Source organism: Micropterus dolomieu, linkage group LG17 (genome assembly GCF_021292245.1).
Source record: "Micropterus dolomieu isolate WLL.071019.BEF.003 ecotype Adirondacks linkage group LG17, ASM2129224v1, whole genome shotgun sequence".
NCBI lineage: Eukaryota > Metazoa > Chordata > Actinopteri > Centrarchiformes > Centrarchidae > Micropterus > Micropterus dolomieu.
The window spans coordinates 17,660,710-17,683,119 of record NC_060166.1 but is presented as its reverse complement, the minus strand read 5'-3'; the positions used below and the strand labels follow the sequence as shown (position 1 = coordinate 17,683,119).

The 22,410-nt window shown below is 44.4% G+C and overlaps 1 protein-coding gene across 14 annotated transcripts in view; it reads right to left on the bottom strand.

Moving 5' to 3' along the window:
- Positions 1 to 4,168: 4,168 nt before the first annotated feature.
- Positions 4,169 to 22,410, bottom strand: part of mecom (MDS1 and EVI1 complex locus) — a 119,586-nt gene continuing 101,344 nt past the window's right edge. For 3 of the 14 annotated variants that reach the window (XM_046073866.1, XM_046073876.1, XM_046073881.1), the window contains 12 exons: positions 22,120 to 22,267; positions 21,816 to 21,996; positions 17,399 to 18,782; positions 17,061 to 17,151; positions 15,824 to 15,850; positions 12,007 to 12,173; positions 11,684 to 11,761; positions 9,884 to 10,053; positions 8,778 to 8,922; positions 6,540 to 6,785; positions 6,241 to 6,427; positions 4,169 to 6,127 (listed from right to left, as the gene is read on the bottom strand). In XM_046073866.1, coding sequence (XP_045929822.1) covers positions 5,993 to 6,127; positions 6,241 to 6,427; positions 6,540 to 6,785; positions 8,778 to 8,922; positions 9,884 to 10,053; positions 11,684 to 11,761; positions 12,007 to 12,173; positions 15,824 to 15,850; positions 17,061 to 17,151; positions 17,399 to 18,782; positions 21,816 to 21,996; positions 22,120 to 22,267 — 2,959 coding nt within the window. In that variant the 3' untranslated portion in view covers positions 4,169 to 5,992. The remainder of the gene's footprint in view (positions 6,128 to 6,240; positions 6,428 to 6,539; positions 6,786 to 8,777; positions 8,923 to 9,883; positions 10,054 to 11,683; positions 11,762 to 12,006; positions 12,174 to 15,823; positions 15,851 to 17,060; positions 17,152 to 17,398; positions 18,783 to 21,815; positions 21,997 to 22,119; positions 22,268 to 22,410) is intronic. The other 11 variants (XM_046073867.1, XM_046073870.1, XM_046073871.1 and 8 more) reach the window with 11 other exon arrangements.

The window sequence follows — 22,410 nt, the reverse complement described above, 5'->3', positions numbered from 1 at the left end:
GCTCTGGGTGGCCACTGCACCACTGGATCAGCCCTCCACACAAAATGCTGGGTGCCACAGCAGACAGCGGTGCCACAAATGAAGAGCTGGCACGCCAAAAGATCTAAATGATATGATACAAAAGTGGCTCTGGTGGAAGCCTAACGTGATGCTTAGCACCCTGCTGCACACTGCACAGTTGCTCCAGTCTTGTAGTACAAATACATACAGTACATGCAGTATGTAGCAGGGGGTTTCTTTTTTTATTTAGGACACTCATACGAAAAGGAGCTGATTCAGAAATCATTTTTGTTTACCTAAAATGTGGAAATGTAAAAAGTGCAGGAACAAAAGTGTTCTTTGTGCTAAAAAGCTTTTGGACGGAAAAAAGGCCTACTGTTGTATGCATGCTAGCTTATCGGGAGTGAGGGAGAGAGAGAAGAGTGCAGGAAACTGGCGATGAAATAGCCCGTAAAAGGTAAGATCGCATCATGGGTACTTTTTGGCTGTAATTAAGCATACACCACTCTTTGCAAAAGAGATTCTATCACTTTACTGCCAGAGCTCCACGTCCCAGAGATCATTTCTGCCAGTCTGCGCTGAACCAGATCCCCCAGAAGGCCACTGTGTTTTGAACTCCAGCTGACAAAGCTGTCGGGTCAGATAAAAGAACGAGGGGGAAATCAGTTCAACACGTCCTGCACCATTTGTCCGGTTGTTGCCTAGAAAAATAAATGTTAAACGTTGAGGCTGCAAGAAGATGCGTATCAAGGAACTCTCCCACACTCTGCAGTCTGTGCGGTGTAAAGAAGGCATCTTTGGTTTAGCTGTGTCAGCAGTGCACATCAGCAGAAATGATCTTACAAATTGCTCTAAGTAGAAACAATATATTGATTTCTTGGATTTTTTATAGTTGAAATGAAAAATGTAACTAGACTTAGATAGATGTACATTAGTATACTCACCACTGGATGGCGCTCAATATGGAAGAAAGCAATTGAGCCACTGAACTTACCTTTGATTTAAGCCAGCATACATGAAGGAATGGCTCATGGTATAATATAATTAAAATATAAAGTATATATATTCAGACTGTCCGACACTCAAGCATACAGTTCATGTTTAAATTGCTGCAGCTGTTCTAAAACCATAACCTGCTATACCCACTGTTTCAAACATGGAGCTGAAGGCCTTGATGAGCTACTTTCTAATCTAACCCATGAGGAGAGAATGAGATGATTTCAAGAGCAGGCTCCAAGTGGTTCTGCCACCACGCCTGTCCTGATTAGACTCGTCATATTAAAACCATGTGCACGGCTGCTCTGCTCTGTCCCGGTCTGTTCCCCGGGACTGTGCTGAGTGTCCATCAATAACACTAATGACCCGTAGCCTCCAGGGAGAAAAACAAACAGTGTAATGAAACCACAACCTTAAGCTCTGCTGCTTTCTAAGAGGGAGAGGGAAGGGGTGGGGGTAATACAAGAGATAAGCAGAGAAGAAGAAGAAAAAGAAAAGTGGAGCGTCTGACTGGCCTGTAATCATCTGCTCTGCACACAGATACAAGGGAGGACATCAACAGTGGAAGTTCTACCATTATTGTTAATGCAACAAAAACTTGATGTGATGATTTGTGGAGTCTCCCCACCCAAACACACTTCCCACTTGTGCCAACTGTAAGCAAGCGCCACTCCATACCAGCCCCTCTACCCCCTGTCCCCCGTTGAAGGCTATACTCCCACACCCATCCATGCCTCCCTCTCCGAATATGTTTCCCCTGGCGTCTGAGTCAGCACAGGTGCCAAGTCAATCAGTGTGAGAGCTGCCAGCTGTGATGGCCTCTCTCTCTGGGGGTGTGATGCATGTTCCAGAGAGGGGAGTAGGGCAGTTACATGCCACACAGGGTCTGGCTGCATGAACGGGTGGCATAGGAAAGGATGGGAGGTTTGGGGTGAGGAGAGAAAGAAGGAGGGGAGGAAAGAAAAAGAAGACAGTGGCTGAACAGGAGCTGTAATGAGGCCTGATGGATTCTGAGGCTGTGCCAGCTGCCCCATTAGCTGAGTGGCTCCAAGCCCCACGAAGCTTTGCCCACAGTGTGCCCACCCGTCCACACACACGCCCACACACACACACACACACACACACACACACACACACACACACACACACACACACAGTAGGGACACAGCAGCTTGGGGTTCCAACCTCTCTGACACACACTTCGCATTTAACTAAAACAGATTGCACTGACTAATGCACTCTCTTCTGTCTGACTTCCTTAGCTCTTTAAACACACATACACACACGCGCGCACACACACACACACACACACACACACACACACATACACACCCACACACACACATACACACTCATCCAGGGCCTTGCCAGCCACACTTCAATACACACTGAGCCCTTTATGAGAAGCTGTGGGTTAATGACGGAAATAACTCGTTCCAACGTGTTGATTAAGTGTCAGAGGATACATGGGTGACATTGGCATGTGCTAATCAACAGTGATCAAACCAGTGCACGCACAACAGACAAATGTTAAGCTGCCAAACTCACCCGGGTGCCCTCCTCGCACCACTCCACTGCCCACACACAATGACATTATACACACTGCTGTCTATTCATAATATTTTGGAGGCAGTGCCTTTGGACTTTTGTCTGTGTTCTTTATGTAGGTGATGTAATTACATGGGCAATTTGGATTGCAGTGGGGGTGTGGCCACTGAGGGGTGGTGGCAAAATCCCACTGCCAAGTTAGTTCCCAGATGTAGTCAAGGTATAATTCCTATTTGTAAAAAGCCTGTTGAGCAATTGCTGTTTTATTGCACTTGCTAAAGGATTAGTTGTTTGCCTTTGGATGATCATTTTATACCAATGTAAGGTCAGAAAACTTCTCACTTCTCTGTATTAAAGTTAAAACATGGTTCCTTTAGGGCTTTTTAAATGTAACTTCTGGCTTCTCAGTAGCATAATGGTATCAATATGATGAAAATAAGCTGCTATAAACAATATTGAATTGACTTTGTGCAATGTGGAAGGGGTGGCTTGCAGTGACAAAACCACAGAGAATTTACACCAGACTCTGCATTCACCCTCAACTATATGGGGTTTTATAGCATCTTTCAGGTCACTGTGTTGGTTTTGCGGTCTGCAACTGTATTGTTTTGGTTCTCTCTCACCGCTCTTATAGTGTCATTTCTGGTCGGAGCCAGCACCAGTCAGAGAAAAAGCTACTACTGTGCACTACCTGCTCAGCACCAAACAGACACAGTAGTGACTAGCTGGTTAGCATAGTGGTGCTGTTGCATGACTACTGACTAGTTCATATAATCATATAGTTCGCAATAGTACAGGTGGAAACTCATACTTAGGACCATTATCACTTCCACTCTATTGTGGCCCTGGCCTGCACCATCACTACCATCACTGCAGCTGACCTCATCAAAGCTGGACGACCCGCGCTGACCTCATCAACACTGCGTGACCCCCTGTGACCTCATCAAAGCTGGACGCCCCATGGAGCCCTGAGGGCTGACGACAGGCCCTAAGAAAACACCCCATCCATTAGGGTGCCAAGAGCACTGTAAATGTGGAGTGTCAGCGCCAGCCATCTTCACTGTCATGCCCAATTCTCCAACCCCCCACCCGAGCTACTCTCTGGACAATGGAGCTGCTGAATCTCCAACCCTCCCAGCCACAATGTCCGCCCACGTTGGCTGGCAGCAGTGACAGAGGGGGGTGCCGGATGGGGAGGCCTGCTGCAGGATGGGACTCTTATTGAGCGTTTGAGCGATGAGCCAGGTCATCACATCTACCCAACTCATCCATCATGCCCCACAAACGGACACAAATAAAGAGGACACATTCCTGCCTCCGCTCCCACTACCATATTCAAGCCCTCTCCAGCCTTTTCTCTCCTTCCTTCTCTCAATTCGAGCCAAAGCCTGGAGAAAAAAAAGAGGACCAGAGTTCAGGCGCTCCCTCGCTCTTGGAGGCCATGGGAGCGCCAGAAGAAAGCGGCAGGTGCTTTTATGACTCACATCTCTTAGTATAAATCTGTGTTTGGGCCAAAATGATGGGCAGCCAGAAGGACTGTATGGAGTGGGGAGGTGTGAGGGAGATGGGAGACAAAGGATGAGTAAAATGTTAAAGGAGAAATAAAGAGAGAATGGAAGACATGTCAATCCACATTGTAGTCCTTTATTTCTTAGTTGTTCCTCCCACAGTATTGAATTGAAATGCATAACAGTTACATTGTAGAAAGCATTAAAACAAAGTACCTCAACTTGCTGATTACTTTTTAAAATCGATTATAAACAAAACAACGACAAAAACAAACAAAAAAAAATCTGGTCCCTCAAAACGGGAGAATAAATGAAAGTAATCTGTTATTTATCATAAGTTTGGCACAAGGGATTAACATGAACCGAACGTCACACAAGCTTGCAGACAACCGTAGAAAATGTCAGATACAGATCTTACCAGACCAATCATGCGTTTATGAAGAAATTATACCTGGCTTTTTTTTATTATTCATTCTTTATAATGTTTTTCATTTTTTACAATTGAATCATTAAATTGTCATAGAAAAAAAAATCCTAAGTAATATCTATTCATCGACCGATTTTATTAGAAGAATAAGGAGTGAATTGTATGTTTAATACTATCCGGCACTCAAATGTAATCTACAAACCCCATTGAACTCTGGGATAGGCCTGGTGAGGAATCTCCTCTTCACCTGGGCTAAGAGCAGTGCTATTCAGTAAACAAACTACAGTTTGCCAAGAAATAAATACAGTTCTCAACATACAACAGCAAATAACAACAACAACACCAACAAAAAAAATGAAAACAAAATCATGATTGTCTAAAAATGAAAGACACACGAGCATGGAGTAGCTAACGACTAGCATTCGGGCTATTTAGTGGTATTGTTGGCTGACTAGGATGGATTCAAGGGTTTTGAAAAAAGACATATGCCCTTTACAGAACAACAATTAACTTCAGCACTGGCTACTTACCTCAGGAAAAAAACAAACAAACAAACAAAAAACATTGTTTTCTTCCCTTCCACTAAAAAGACAATCTATTTATATCCTTTCACAGATAGCGCAGGCGGGCAGGATGGAGTGCAGTGGAGAACAGTTGGTAGACACTTGTGTACAGTGCTATGATTGTGCAGACACACACAGCTATGAAAGATGGGAAACTGGCCAGATTTCAGTTTAACAATTACTTTTTTTTTGTTCTTCAATGACTTCAGTGATATTAAAGCGTTCCTAGCGCTGTCCTTACATGGGTCGGTTTTCATACGAACTGAGGTTGCTAACCCCACCCTTCATTTTTATCATCAAGTACTTGTTTTTATGAGAAACACCTGTGGATCTCTGGGGGTCAAAGGGAATTATTGTAATACATTTTAAAGATACTTTTGTCAGATGAGCCAGGGCTCTAATGCTTTACGCACAGTGAAACATACTAGGTTGAAACTGGCTGTCTTAGAGACATAACCAAACTCACCCTCTCAGCGTAAAACATTGTCCTTGCTTTGTATGTGCTGGGGAATAAATGCAGTCTAGCAATGATACATCAGCACATCCATCTTCCATGTCCAACAGCTGCCTTGGCTGTGCAAAACATAGATATTCAGCAGAATAAATACAGCTATTATTACTTTAGCATTATTATTTTCACCCAAACCGTCATCATTACTATCATCCTGGTTAGTGATAATGTAAGAAGTCAATTTTAAGGTCTCAAAAAGGACATTTTGTTCTCTATCTGTTAGAGGTTTTTGGGGCTGGGGCTGGGCTGGGTTCTGCATGGACAGTGACCCTGCGTTGTGTGTAAGGCGCTCAGCTCAGCAGTCAGATGGGCCGTGGTTCTGCTCAGCAGTCACTCTGTGGATGATCAGGTGCCCGGCATAGCCCCTGCAATGGGCTCCCAGTGCCATAGGTCAGGTTCAGGGGTTGAAAGATGAATGGGAAAGCGCAAAGAGGTGTCATCATACATGGCTGAGGGACTGGATGGCACTGGATTCAGCAGCAGCCCGTGCCAGACTGTGCCACATGGTGGCTGGGTTATGGGAGGCTGGGTGGAGAGAGTCCTTTTCAGCCAGAGACAGCATCATGGCGTATGCCTGAGGGAGTGGGAGATGCATCACATTTAACTAACTGCTTAAATGCGCATATGTCTGTACATTGTGTAGGTAAACATGCTTGTATGGATATGAACTGTCAATGTTTCTTTTACCTGAGACTTTGATTTCCTAAAGAGTGGCTGTTTGACTGCCTCAGTCAGAGAGGGGGAGCCAAACGATCCATCGTCCTCATCTCCATCTCCATCACTCAGCTCACTCTCTTCCAGCTTGCGCATTTCCGAAAAGTGACGAATATGATCCAAGGCTGAGTAGCCACTCTGCTCCTCCTCATCCTTATAACTGGAGGTCAAGCAGAAAATGAAAATAAGGCAATTTCTAGATACTCTTGACAGCACATCATTTACATAGTGTTAAAATATGTTTTAGTTGTATGCCCTTGTTTCGGATATACCTCCTAGGAGAGGTTTTGCAGTTGAGGTTTAAGTCGTTTGGCCCACTGAAGTCCATTTCGTCTTGCATGATGTCATCACTAAGGCTGCTAGGAAGAGCCTCACCCTCCGGTTTCCCAGGGTTGTTGCTAGGGTCTTCTCCTTCTTCTTCATCAGCACCAAGGTCCTCCACTTCCTCGTCTTCCAGGTCACGTGACCCATGGCTGGCCATCAGCGGCTTCTCTTCTTCAAATTGACCGCCATTTAACCTGCAGGCCAGAAAACATCGATTAGATCAACACATCCTGATCAAGTAGTAGACATCTTAAGGACAAAAAACCACACAGAGACCTTTACCTTATTAGCTGTACATTTAATAAACACACTCCTTTTATGTTTAAGAAAAAAAGAAAGACAAGTTGATGAAGTATTCTTCTAGTGCTTGTTAAATTAGTAACATAAGGAATAACTATATATAGGTTTAGTACATATACTGATTACTGGCTTTCTTCTTTTGTTTCCCTACAAGTTCTTGTGAGAATCCTTTCTCTATATGTACAAAAACAATTGAGCGTTTGGGATAAAGAGCAGAGAGCGGTAGATCTGAGGCAGGACATGGCAGCTGGGATCGAGGGAGCTGAAATCCCGTTTGTCATCGAGACTCTGGGGCCCCTTTGGGCACAGCAGCCCTGGGTTGATCGTTGCAGCACTTAACTGGAGTGCTCTGCCTCTCTCCTTGTTTATTTTCTCTACTATCTCGTATTCATCTAATAGGCAAAATATTTAGCTGACAGCCCCATTTGGTGGGAGAGTTATGAGACTGTTGCCAACCGGCCCATTCCGCTATCCCTGTGGAGGGAGAGAGGGCTAGCTATCCAAACTGCCTGAGTCTTAATCTGTCCCTCTGTCTCAGCGCCACAGGAAACCACCATTTGGTAAATCATCTGGAACCACATTAAGACTGATTCACTAATTACACTCTGGGACGTCTTTCGTCAGCTCCCAAAAATGCCATTTCTCGCACAAAGGATTCAGAAATGAGGACTGAGAGTTGGACGCTGGGAAGTAGATAGTAAACAAAACACATCAAGCACATAGCCACATAATTATATGATGCTTATACCTGCACCGGATTTGAAAGGGACGCATATGAGCATGCAGTCACCTCAGAAGAGGAGGATCGAGGGAATAATTGCAGATTATATTTTAGCACATACAGCACATCGTCTTTTCTGTTATATTTTAGCAGCTGATAATATTGTGCTTTCGAGCTCCCGCTGGGATGGAGAGTTTGAGGCGGAAAAGGTGGTATTCGTGCCGTGTCAAGCTCGCAGGGCTGAGAAAAGGGACTAGCCCTCATAGAGCAAGAGCTCTATGATTAAGAAAACAGATTCGCTAATTACGCTTTCAAACGTGGTAATTTGCTGGGGATAAAGTATCTATCAGAAGTAGTCAGGAGCACAGCACTTTGAAAGGAAACACGGGCCGACCCTTTGACCCCACCCCCTCTACCCTCTTCCTGTAGGCAGACATGTTGGTTCCAGATGTGGTGGGCTAACTGCAGCACCCCCACCCCACCGACTCCTGCTTCTTTCCACGTCCCTCTGACGCTCTACCACTGGATCCTGCTCTCACAGGCCTTCTGCATAATCATACACCAGTCTGCGAGATCTCTATCTGGACACACAATCTGCCCTGTGATCACACCAACGTGAGGCACGTGCAAACAAACTCAGAGACCTGAGCAGACCTCTCAGCTGCTATCCGACCTGATCACAGCTCCAAGAATTTATTTGCATAATGCTCAGACGAAGTTGCATGCACACAGATATCTGTTCATATGTTTCCAAAACCTGCCCATATCTTAAATGTCATCACAGTTGATTGCTCCCTACTCCAGACCTCTGAGAATGATGTGATAATTAACGAGGCTGGCTGGGTGGTATGAAAATGCAGGTCTAAAATGGGCTGATAGCAGCTTACCCATTATTTATACCTATTCCAGTCCTTTAGAGTCATTTTTAAGTCCAATCTAACTTAATGCAAGAGTTCAATGTTCAGTGATGCAAGTTAGCAGGTATATCAGTTAAATGAATGTTAACGTTGTCTTGATTTTTTTCAGGAGGCCCTGGGCCTTATTTGTCCCTGCTGTTGAGATGTGGTGGGTAAAAGCCTGGGTGAGCCAAGTGCCCACTGATATTTGTAGATGTAGAAAAAAAGACCTCAAAGTCCCCAAAAGTGAACACATAAACTGTGCTTACCCTTCCTCAGAGGGGTCCGGTGATGTCTGGTTCTGGCCTGTGTTGCTGATGAAATTTCTTATTTCATTGAAATAAGAGTCTTCTTTGTCATCCAATATGGCACTGCCACTGTCCAGTTCAGACTGTGGGGATGACATCGCAGTGCCTGCAGAAAGAAAGAAATACTCTATTTTTGTCCCTAAAGATGTGCTTTTAAACGTCAAAATTATCAATCTTGCAGATATGTGGTATGTTGCAACATGATGTCCCAAAACATTTCTCAATGTACATTTTCACTGTTTAAAACGTAAATTAAAGCATGTTGACTGAGAACTGAGTGTTTTGTTAACACACGCTTTGATTGTTGAGTGGCATATTTGAAACAAAATAGTTTCAAATATACCACTCTATGACAGTGTGACATATTCTGTGTCTAATAGTTCCTGTGCGTCACTGAAATTGCACTGAGCGAATGATGTAACTGTGGACCCATAACATCATAGGGAAATATTTCCATGGAATTCTCAGTGATATATTTGGTATCTTTGGACACCTTGAGATCTTCACTACAATTTCAAATAAAATTATGTTTGTTTTGACAATGCTTGGCCACATAAAATGCATTTGTAATAATGGAACATTAAGAGGCAAATATTACACAGCTATCCTACAATTTTAACAACTTTCCTGCTCATCAATTTTCAATTTATCATCTTTGTGTTGTAGGTTGGCTGATACGTTGTTTGATGCTGCAAGGGGAAAGCTTGGCAGATACTTGATTTCATATTTGACTGAGTAAACTGACTCCTCTGTGTGTTGTTCTGTTGCTCTCAGCTGCTGGCCAGGTGTCACTGCTTGTTCTGCTGATTCAGAGTCAGACTAATGCAACCTATCAAAACCATAAGCTGTGCTGCTGATGAAAGCAGCTCATTCAATTCAAGACAGATTCATATCGTTCAATTTTTCAGCTTCTAAAATTGTTTCCAATCATGAGAAAATTTTGTTTTATATTATTTTGCAGAAGGATTTGTGAATAGAACGTATTGCTATGTCACAAATCAGCAAAGTAGCTGGCATTTTCGCTGATAGAATATGGAATGCGGAAATGAACGTTGAAGTCTTCTCACCTGACAGGTTGCCATTCTCGTGTTTCTTGAGGTGACGGTCCAGGTTGGTCTGCTGACCAAAGCAACGATCACACAAGTGGCACTTGAAGGGCTTTTCCTTGTTGTGGATGTTGCGAATGTGACGTTGCAGGTTGGAGGAGATGCTGAATGAGCGGTCGCAGTATTTACACCTGCAGGAAACGTGGAGGCCTTTCACTTAAACAATCATGAAATGGCAAAAACAGCAATATGCACAAGCTGCTAGTCATAATAAAAACAGAGCGCCATAATGAATCAGGAACCCGTGGTTTGTTCTGTGGGAAACATAATGGGATACATAATGTAGGACACACATACACATTCGTATACAGACAGTCCCACCAGTCCCACAGTCCCAGACATGATGGAGGAGCTTGTTTAAGGTGAAACAGCTCTGCCTCTTATCTCCAGCCAACGCAATAAAATTGCATTCTTCTCTCACAAAATAAGCACGCAACAGATTTGGTTCTAGCCCTGCAAAATTAGAGCCTCTTGCCAAGTTTCTTCATGCAAAATTATACGAGAAGATTACATCTTTTCTTCTGGTGGAATTAGCTCGCTCGATTGGCTGTCCCTCAGGAAACCCCCCGGTTATCTCCACAAAAAATTACAATAAACAACGGTGATCTTTAATGGCATGCCAGTGTGTGGAGTGCAGGCTATCAGGCAGGGGCAGTAGAGGACTGTGTCTGTCTTTCTCTCTCCCCTGTGGTCAGCAGGCCTCCTCCAAGCTTTGGGCCAACATTCCACTACCTTAGTAACTACAAAGCCGAGCAGTGCTAGCCAGGGCTTACTCATTATCCCAATGTAGTAAATGTGCAAGATTCATTTTTACATCTGTACTGCTGCTGCATTGTTACTTCTACCTCAGCAGCACCTGGAAAACTCTTCAGTGTTGATGTAAGATGGCAGGGAGACTTTTACAACGGTGACCAAAGTTTCCCATGTAACAAAATCATAGTCATTGTGTATCTTTTTGCTGTATATGCCAACTAGAGTAGACTATGATTCTATGAAAGAAATAAATCTGTAATCTTGTTAGTAACCTTTTTAGTTGGCAAGAAAGACTCACTTGGTGAGTCAAGTAGCCAATAGGCTTGAAGATCACTTGGAGTCTGGCCTCATACGCACAAGAGAAATTACCACAGCTGCCGGGCCTGGACGTCTGCCCGCGCTCCTCATCACCCCAATTTTTCACCAAACTTCCTCCCTTCCTCTCTGCTCTGCTCTTTTACCAGCCCAACTTCAAAACTCCCCCTCGTTCTGTCACCATGGGGACGGACACCATTTTTCATCAGGCAAATTATTTAGCAGTAGGATAATTATTCCAGGCTTTTACGGCAAACGAAAACACACATAAACTCTGTTCTAACTGTAGACAAGAATTCCCTGGGAAAACATCCATGCACTGTTAACAAATGAGCTGCATCTCTCCATCACTGTCTGCTCGAGAATACACTGTGTGAAAGTGTGTTTGCTGCTTTCCCTCATATTTATGGGGAAAGAAAAGCACTTCTTCACTGAGGAGTTAATGTGCTATTGTGCAAACCCGATTCTTGATTAGACAATCATTTACCTATATTGTTTTGTTTGGTGTATATTCTTGGAAGGAGGATAGATGGAGGGATGCTGGCAGAAATCAAGAGAGGAGGAGGATGTTCAGCTGTTGACCTTAACAGCTCAAATCAAAACTAAACACCCACACACCTCTTCAACATATACAGACACACACAGACAGCTCCAAGAGACTTCTTTGGATTGGTACTGTAGAAATAGACTTACCGATACGGTTGCTCTCCTGTATGAGTCCTGAGGTGGCGGGTCAGGTTGGCAGAGCGTGGGAATATTTTTCCACAATATCTATAAAAGAATAACAAACATTTTAAAGTTACCTACATTACTTTAGTAATCTAAAATCCCGCATTATTCTAATATTCAAAAATACACCACCTCTCTTAGAAAGGACTTAACATAAAGTATTCAGCAAAAGAAAAAAGACTCCAGTGCCAGTATAAATCTACTATGCCATAGAGAAATGTTAATTTATGACCAACATGGGAGTTAAAAATTAAAATAATACATGCCAAACCAGTGGCCGTAGTTACCTGCATGTGTAGCGCTCCTTGCCCTTGCGCAGCAGCGTCTCTGGAAGAGCAGAGGGTGGGGCTCTGAAGTCAAACATGGAGGGGACAGAGCGCAGCAGGTCACCAGACTCTGGCTTCAGGGAGCCAAACGTCTCCAGCTTCTCTGCCATGTTCTCGATTGCTGACATCTGAGGAGACAGAAGAGAAGAAGGACAGATTAAAAGGGTTAGCCTCGCACTTAAAACCATTTAGCAGTGCAAGTCCAACATGCAAAGCAAAGCAATTGCTGTTTGAATGGAGTTTGTCATTTCTGAAAGCTGCATCACTTATCACAAACTTGCATCGAAAAAAATTCTTGGACCAAACTGATTTACATCAGAAACAAATGATAATATCTTAATAATCTGTAAGATTTCACTTGTTAAAAATTATGTAATTATGCTGCAGGATGGGGTTGAATATTTTTTCATTTCTCACTGCAAGATGCAATGAAATGCAAAAAGCAAAATGCAAATAATAATTTAGGCTAATATAGTGATAGCGGCATATGTCCTTAATACTGAAAGCAGTACGGTAACCATACATTTTTACTATTAGCTGTGGATGTCTTTACATTAAGCACAAATGCCAAATATTTACAGATTTGACTTTCTACACAGACTTGTTCATCTCTGAGAATCTGAGATGAGAATTGTTTACAGCATCATACAAAGTGAAATGAAGGGACACAGGTATTGGGTGGATTCTTATTATGACGTTCATCAATGATTCATGCATCACAAGGTCACATTCCTGCTATAGGTGCACGACAAGTACATTTGATACTGATTCATAACCTTGTAGTTAAACAAAAGACAGCATGCTCCCATTCATGGTCAGTGGAGAGCAGGTGGGAAACTTTGAGTGTTTAATTCAGCTAACTCTTGTTCTCTTCAAAATACACATATACATGTACAGTAGATACATAAACACACACAAACACACACATACATAGGATTAAGGACTGCAGCCAATCTACTAATGAAGCTGAACATTTACTTTCATCAGATACTCTCCGAGGAGATATGTGTACTTGTCAGTTGGTCTGTGTGTGTGCATGTCTATTAACGAGAAACTATGTGCTGCATGGTGGCCGTAGTTGATTAATTGCTGTCAATGTGTGTGAAAGAGAAAATATATGTATGTGTGTGAGAGAGAAGAATGTATTTGTAATGCATTTGTGTACATATGTGTGTGTGTGTGTGTGTGTGTGTGTGCAGACTGTGTGCATACAGGCATGGTCGTAGTATGTGAGCGTCATTGTACGTGTTTACTGTGTATCCGTGTGTTGTCAGATACGTGTCCCTGTGTGTTTGTGTGTGTGAGTGTGTGTGTGGCAGAGGAGTGATTCATGTCCACTGCTGGGCTGTAAACTATTCTGTGCACAATGCGGGCAGACAGCACATTCGTCAATATGAAAGATGTTGACATTACTGATCAAGGGCCAGACACGGGTAATAATGATATCGCTGTGCTGAGAGGGGCGGGGTGGGGGAGGACCGGGGACTGGGTGGGAGCGGGGGGGAACTAGAGGGAGAAAGAGGGGCGGGGGTCCCAGTAGGCCGCAGGGCCTGTCAGCCCATCTCTCTCTCTCTCTCTCACACACACACACACACACACACACACACACACACACACACGCACAGAAGGGATTTGTCGTTTTTTAAAGGGGCCACACAAATTTGCATTATTTTACGTGTATTGAATTTTCAGCCTGTTTCTTATTCTTATTTCAAAAAGGCAACAAATCAATGGTGATTCGGGTCCTCCACCGGAGCCCTGCTCCGACTCTGACATTTCATCTCCTGCTTTCACCCCCTGTCGCTCTCAGGCTTCACGCCAAGATGGAGCAGACTGAGGGGAAAGAAACAGAGGAAGAGAATCGGAGAAGAAGGATGATGAAGGAGAAGGGAAAGAAGAGAAAAAGATAAAGAAAAAAGAAAAGGCAAGCAAGATAGAAAGAAAGAAAGAAAGAAAGAAAGAACGAAAAGCAGACAGCCCGGAGAGAGAAGGGCTGATGGATGGTGGTGGAGCATGGTGTTGCGAGCGGCTGATTAGGAGTGACGGCCGAGTGTAAAGTTCCTGCCGCAGCCGTCGACGTTCCCACTGAGGGAGGATGTGGAGTGTCAGGTCCGTTTGATTATGAATATGCCAATGCTGCATGCCATGAATCAAAGGCAAGGGAGAGACAGAGAGGGAGAACAGAGCGAGAGAAAGAAGGAGGGCAATGGATTGAAAGATAGGCAAGGAGTTGTGGGCAAGAGGGTGGTGAAATGCTTTCATATTTCTTTTGAATGTGAACTGTGTATTTCATTTGACTCTTTTCAGGCACTGGAGTGAATGCTCAGTTTGTCTGCCTTGCTCAACGAGAATCCATAACTCTTGGGTACATTAGGGCCCCTAAAGCTCTCGGCAGTATCAAACCTGTCCAATAAGGCACTTTTTAGAGAAACTACTCCATCCCGGCTCCATCTACTGGGGAATTCTGACCACCACCTCAGCACACTCATGCTGCTGCACTATATTAAGAGTTTAATCTCACACCTTTGGTTATCCATTGCCTCTGTATCTTTTAAATGGTATAGTCCCCATTCTAAAAAATTATATTGGCTGTAGGTAGAACAGATTTTGAAACCATTGCTGCAAGGTCCATGTTGGTATAAGAAGACAAAATAATCATCTTTTGTGTAATCTTTTATTATGTAGTGTCACATTTTGTGGTCAAAATGTTCCAAAAGCAACTGAAAGTGTCTTGGCAGTTTCTCTGAGTTCTCAGTTGAGCAGTAAATGATTCACACATCCAATCCAATGGATTAGATATATTAATAATTGAAACTAGTAACCATCAGTCTGCCAGAGATACACTTTAAAAACATGCAGCCATTGAGCCGTTTTTATGGATGGTGAGCCGAGTTCATTAGGCCACTGTTTGACAATGTGGTGTGTGTGAAATCTTCGACTTATAGGACAGGAGGATAAATGGCTCCACATTTTGCTCTAAAGTGATTTTTCAAAGGTATTTATAAACCCCCCTACTACTTTGTATATGAACCCCCCCCACTCACACACACACATCCCAAAACCCCCTTGTCCTTCCCCCCGGGCAGTGTGTGTATGTCTGTGAACTTGCTTGTTGCTGTAGCGTCGCTCTGGGACCAGCAGTTGATTGGCTATCTTCAGATGTCAGTGATGCTGTGAGGGCCTTAATTAGTGAGATGCATTCTCAATTGTTGATCTTTATCGGGAACCAGATGTTTGGAGGGAGGAACTAACCCTCCACTCCCCCCGCCACTGTCCCAAAGAGACTGTTACCCTTGCGCTGATGTAAAGCAGCCCCCCTAAACACCACTCTCCACCCCACCTTCCACTCATCCCCCCATGCCCATTTACAAAAGCTCTGCTTCGTTCTCCAAATAAGCAAACATATAGTCAGAGCTGTTGGATGGACAGGGTGTAGTTCGACTGGAAATCCCTACTTAAACCCTTTCATGTGAATCAGAGAGGGGATATGTCTAAATGTAAAGATGTAAACAAATCAAAAAGCAAAGCTCAAATACTCAGGGTGAATCAGTACAAAATAATATAATATCATGTGCAATCTAAACATATCAGACAGATTAAATTAAACATAAAAAACTGGTTCTACGGCCAGAAACTGAAACAAGTCCAGTCAGTGCGTGACGGTGATGGACTAACGCCATGCATAAGCTGGGTGATGTCAGTCTTAAACTGTTGTGCAGCCCATGCTTTAATTATGGGATGGGGTCTGTTTGGTAGAGGTACAGGTAGAGGAACTTACCCAAGTTCTCTGATCTGGCAAACGAAACTGAAGGGCGGAACAGAAGGAAAAGAGAAAGCAGTCAGAACCAGGAAGTGACGCATGAATCAACAGCTTTTGATTGGACACATATGGGTACAGAGAGAATGATGGGTCTCGGTGCGATCAACTTCTAACGAGCAGTGAGCTGTCTATCTGCAGAGTTACGGCGCTGGAATTATAGCAGCCTCTAATAGTTTCCAACACTTCCTGGTGTTCAATAAGCTCATTATAGCAGGCTACAAATACAATTCCAGTATGTAATCTAAGCCAGTATTGCTTAGCAGTAAAATTTCCTGCCAGGAAATAAAAAGCTGAATCACTAAAGGTTGAAAAAAAAGTTCCAGTCCCCTCAGCTTTGCAAGCTCTTTTTTGATATATTTCGCAAGAGTGAGTCAGGTGACTGAAAACAAACCCCCTCAAAAGTATACAGAAGGGCCCCATCCTGGTCTGGCTTGGACCTACCCAGGTCTGCTGTTTCTGGGAATGATTTGTGTGTCCAGACATCATAAAGTCATAAAGATGGCCTAAGCACTCTGTTAGTGTTTCTACTGATAGGACACATCATTAAGGCGTGTGGGATGGCCATGTGGCTGCTGCAGGCTGGGCCCATACAGCAGTCTGGACAGGGGACATAAATCAGACAAATGAAACAGCCTGTAAAAACCAGACCTGAAACGGCCAGAAAAGAGGAAAAAAAAATCACATGCCTGAGAAAGTGGTGTTTTCACTTTCCGAAGGACCGTTCTCACCCGTGGGGGAAGATTGAACAAATGAATGTCAATGCAACACGTCATAGTCACACGCATACACCCATGTGCACGCGTGCACACATGTATGAAATCTCACACTGGAAATACTGAACCCAGAGGCCGAAATCATTGCTTTAAGAGCATATCACTTTTTATATTGTAATCAAAGATATGTTATGGGAAGACGTGTCAGAGTGTGCACTTTCTTTCTGCCACATCTGTTTCAGATAGCCAACAACTGGCTTAACAGGCAGTAGCTTGGACAAGGCTGGAGCCACATCCTAATCCTCATTAATCCAGTTTGGTCAGCCTGGGAAAGAGTCATCAAATCACAGCCTTGGTGAATTCATATGGGCACGACTGAACAAGAGCGGCTCAGACAAATTAGTGTTGTTGAGGTCAATATAGGCAAAACCAAATTACCCCAGGTTGTCCCAGTTCCCGCTGATGCCACAGTTAGAACCTACCTGTGGATGGAAGAGGAAGCCTGGAGCTGGTCGCATGTACTTGTCTTTCAGAGTCTCAAACGGATCGCTCATTCTCCTCTTCTCAACCCTGCTAATAGTAGATTTCTGTCAGCTCTTAACGCATGTACAGCAGCAAACATTGGTACACTTATAGTCAGTATCACAAAACAATTTACAATTAGCAATTACTTGACAGTAAATGACACAAGGAGAGTTTTTGCGGTATGAAAACAGGCTGCATAAAACAATGTGTAACAGTAGTTTAAGTATGTTGTACTGTTTACACATATAGTAGTGACTTGACTTAGGGTTAAGTAAGCTACTGGGAATAACAATACCTGTAGATAGGGTCCATGAAGAAAGGGGTGGGCCTGGCATGCTGTAAGGAGGTGTCAGCTTTTGGGATCTCAACCACTGCTTTCTCCTCCTCATATCCCAGGCTATTTTTTGTATCCTCCTCTCTTGGATTGCGTCCACGGCCCCTACTCCCAAGGCTCAGGTCTAGCGGCTGATCTTGACCAATGGAGTGGGAGGCTTCTGGTTTGGAGGGGGCAAATGTAGCGGACTTCTGCTTAGTAGTGAGGTCAAATGGTGACTCAGAGGAAGATTTGCCCTGGGCCTTTTTGCAGTCATCTGGTGGAGACTGTGGCTCGCCCTTCAGGCCTGCAGGTCTGAGGTCCCTGTCTGGAAAAGGGTAAACTGGAGGAGAGAAAGCTGGGAAGAAAGGCAGTGGGAACATGGAGGGGTAGGGCAGAGACCCGACCTTCTTGTCCTGCAGGCCAGCGAGCCCTGTGGAGCCAAAGTACTTCTCAGCAATGGAGGCAATGGCCTTAATAGAGTCATTTACAGCCCCTGTTACGGCTGTGTGCTCGTCCAGCGAGGATGGGATAAGGGAAGGGCCCGGATAGTCTTTAGCAGCACTGCTGCCTGTCAGGCTGGGGCTCTGGGGGCCTCCTTCACTGGCCTTCCTCTTGGGGCCTTTGCCATTTTCTCGAGCAGCCCCCCTTTCCCTCTCACTGTCCATGTCACTCTCCAGCTCGGAGCCTGATGTGCTCTCCAAATCACTTCCGCTCGGCGTGCTGACATCGTCCAGGTCACTGCTCTCGGACTGGTCACTCTGCTTGTTCCGCTGCTTTGCGGAGGACGAGGAGCTCTGGGTGTGGAGCTCTGAACCTGGCAACTGGTTGCCAGGTGCGCCACCATCTTTACGGAGAGCCTTGAGGAGCTCTCGGGACTCCTGAAGTCCAGGGCTGGGAGGCAGCAATGGACTCTTACTCAGCTCTGAACCAGGCCCAATAACAGGTGCATGGGCAGGTTGTCTAACAGGAGAGGTGGCAGGAATGAGCGGTGGCCGGTGGTAGAGTCCAGAGGGGAAGAGGCCAGGGAAGCTAAAGGGAAATGCTGGGGTAGCAGGGAAAGTAAGCCCGCCATGGTGGCGACTGGCCCCAAAGTAATCAGCCAGCCCAGCGCTGCTGTGGCCCATTGCCAGAGCTGATTTGTCCAAGCCAGGGGCACCGGGGAGTTGCATACCCTGGGCAAACAATCCCCCTGCTGTGAAATGGTTTTTTCCTTCACAGAAGCGCCGGTGCTTGTTGAGGGAGGACGTGGTGCTGAACATCTGCCCACAGTCCTTGCACTTGATCTGTGTGCGGCAGTCAGCGTGCATGCGTTTGTGGCGGCACAGGTTAGAGAACTGGGTGTAGGACTTGTGGCATACCTCGCCTGCAGGGACACGGAGACAGATACAGAACGTATAAGTATGCAACACACACTGACTCACACATACACACAACATCACATCATATGACACATCTAATTAACATGCTTCAGGCTGGCTGAGGCTATGGCAGAGGAAATACAGTCTGAATGATATGCTTGTGTTCCCATCACTAATCTGACAACAGTTTTCCAGCAAGATAAAGAGGAGAGGTGTGTTCAGATCCTGGCATTGTAAGGGAATCTGTTTGGTTGATGGTGTGAGTCATTTGCTGCCACTCATCACCTGCACATCAAACCAAATTCCCAGGCATCTCCAGCCCCATTGTCCTCCCAGGGACACTCCCAGGGAGTCCATAAACAATCACACACAGACACACACACGCGGACATGCAGCACATTCAGAAAATATTCACATAACTCAGAGAAACTGAACAACAGACATACACAGGCATGCAGACATACAAACACACACACACACACACACACACACACACACACACACACACACACACTCATTCCCAGTCACATGCAGTACAATGGCTCTATTTTAAGTTTGTGAAGGAAGTGGAGTTGAATGAATCCTATCCTGCAGTCCGGTTCCCAGGGACAGGTCTCACGTCCTCTACTGCCCCTCTTCCCTCTTCCCCCACCGGGCCTCTCCCGTCACCCTCTCAGCCCCCTCACCTTGTCCCCATAGCTGGGTCCCTGTCATCCTGTGCTAAGTGACCTTCCCACAGTCAACCCCTGTATGCCTGTCTGTCGCTCTGTCTGACCCTGGGAGACTTACAGTGGCAACACCCGGCCCTGAGACAAAACCTCATCGTCTGATATTATCTATCGCCATTATTAGTCTGTCAACATTATCTACTACCAATAGATGATTTGTTTAGATTTACAAAGGGGTATGGTAGCCAAGTACTTATTGTTTTCCCATGATCTTTTCTCTTGCTGCAGTTTAACACGAGGGGGGGGATGTTCCTCTTCGTTGTCCCCCTCCCACACTATAGGATTTTTTGGAGGTCAGCTACACTGCAGCTGACATTTCAATAAGACTTGGATCATCCAATTATATCAGAAAGCTGTTAAAAGCAGCTCTGGATGATTGATTTTGTTCACATTGTTATTAGATCTTCAAAACGAGGATAAGGAAGTGGTTAGGCTCACAATGTGATTACACTTCTGCATACTTTGGATGCCTTCCAGCCACAAGGTGCACAAGAGGCAATTTAAGGAGACGGAGAGGAAGAGCGCGAAAATGTATTGTGGAAACAGATTTAAATAAACACCCCAGAGGAAAGCCAAATGGGAATGCTTGTGCCAAGAGTGAATGTGATCTTATGAAAAAAGAGTCTATTTTAATGAATAGACCCAGAAAACTAAATTCAAACAAAGTGTATTTGTGGCTTGGCTTTGGCGGACATAATCAAGGCGGAAAGGTAGTTGAAAACATTTTGAAAAACATCTGGGAAAAAATGTGATGTTTCCTCTCTGGCAGCTGTGCATGTGTCTTGCAACACAGATGAAGAAATTTGGAAACTGTGTCTGAATACCTATCAATTGATTAAAATGAATCTGTGTGAGACATTCACAGTGAGGTAGGTAGTATGTCTACTTGGACATTTAAGTAGTACATTTTATGTAAAATAAAATTTAAACATGATTAATTGATCATTTATATTAGTAAATAAGTAGTTATTAAATCTGTCCTCTCAGTGTGTACAGGGGATAGCGGCTTCCTTTGCTCTCTCTTTGAGTCTGCGTGTGTTTTAACAAGTACAGCCACATGGCCTGAGCAAACTACAAGAAAAAGCCCTGCGCCATAAATCATGTAGCTGTGACATTTACAGACTAACAACACACACGCATGACACACTGAGTGTGAGATCTGATTCACTACACGCGTGTATTCGTCAGCTCTTAATAAACTGAAACAAAATATTATAAACACATTCCTAAGTAGTGGCTTCGCTGAGTGTCTAAATTAATAACCCAGCAGGCCTGAGTGCTTCACTTTCATAGAGAAGCGTTTAGACACATACACACACACATCCTTGACACATTGCGTGCACTAACATACAAACACAATCACATATGCATACAATACAGTACTGTCCAAAAGAACATACATGCCCTTCAAGACCACTCGCACAAACAAACACTTCGGACACACACATGGTCTCTCCCGGGCAGCCGTCATGTTTGAGGCTGCTCTGTCTTTTTCACACAGCCATTAGTTGTTTTTAAACCTGCATATTTTCTGCTGATTACAGCAAATGGACTCCTATTCGGAGGGAGCACGGGGAAGAGGGCTGTACATGTGGTTGCTATTTGTGAGGAATGGTGCATGTGGTGGAGGGAGAAAAGAGGAGAGAGGGGAGTCAGAGGTCTTCAGTGGAGATGCAGTCACTACGGCCTATGTATACGTGTGAGTGTGTTAACGTGTGTATTTGGACAGGTTTCTGTGAGCAGGGTCAGGGAAAGGGAGACGGGGCAAAGGGTGAAGGTCATAATGCTTTAGGCGAAGGAGATCAGATCTGTGGTGTGAGGTGGTGGAAATGTGAAAGGTCAAAATGTGTTTGGGTCTTGCAGGAGTTAGCACGCTCAAGAGCAGGGACAAAAAGTGTGTGTGTGAGAGAAAGTAACTAGGAAAGAAAAAGCCTTGTTAGCTGTGGCGTCAACAGTAGGTGAGGGAGGGTCACTGTGGAAGGCAACAGTAAGGTTAGACCAAGTGGGACTGAGTCAAATTATATGCTAGTTTAAATTCTGTTATCACCATATCAGCACTGTGTGAGAGCGCTGATGCAAATAAACTACATGACTCCTGTCTCAAAAGAAATGGTAGTGCCTCAACACAGCTACTACAAAATCCCATGTGTAATTCCTGTAGAACATTTCATGACTGACTCTTAAAGTATATTTGTGCAACAACATCACAGTTTTATCTATTTAAGGCAAGTCACAAGCATATTGTTATTATTGTTATTATTATTATTATTACTATTATTATTATTATTATAACGTACTGAGGAGACTTACATAGGTAGGGTCTTAGTGACTTACACATGAAGGGCTTGACACTGCTGTGGATGTGCTTATGCTGCTTGAGGCCCGAAGACGTTGCAAACGTCTTGCCGCAGTCAGAGCAGGCGTGGGCCCGCGCCCCGACGTGCTGTGAGCGGATGTGCCTCTGCAGGTTACTGGGGTCTGTGAACACCTGCTGGGGGAAGCAACCAAAAACACACGGGGGAGTTACTATCTTCTTCTACAAAGCAGCCGCGTTGACACAGAAACACAAAAATGCTCACTAATTTGAAATCCCCTCCAAAAGTCATCACTTTACCTTTGAGCAGTTTTCACATTCGTAGTGCTTGCCACTGTCGTGCGACATCTGATGTCGGATCAGGTTTGATTTCCAGTTGAAGGCCTTGGGGCACTGGTCACACTTATATTCTCTCTCTTCAGAGTGGGACAGAGTGTGGGCCTCCAGACTGCAGAAAACATTGAACATAAAACAACAAGGATTTAAACATTCATTCTGTATCATATGGCTGTCTGACAGCTCTACCTCTGCATGTGTATTTATAGAGTTGGAAATCTGGTAAATAAATCACGTGTTTGTATCAGCTGTTCA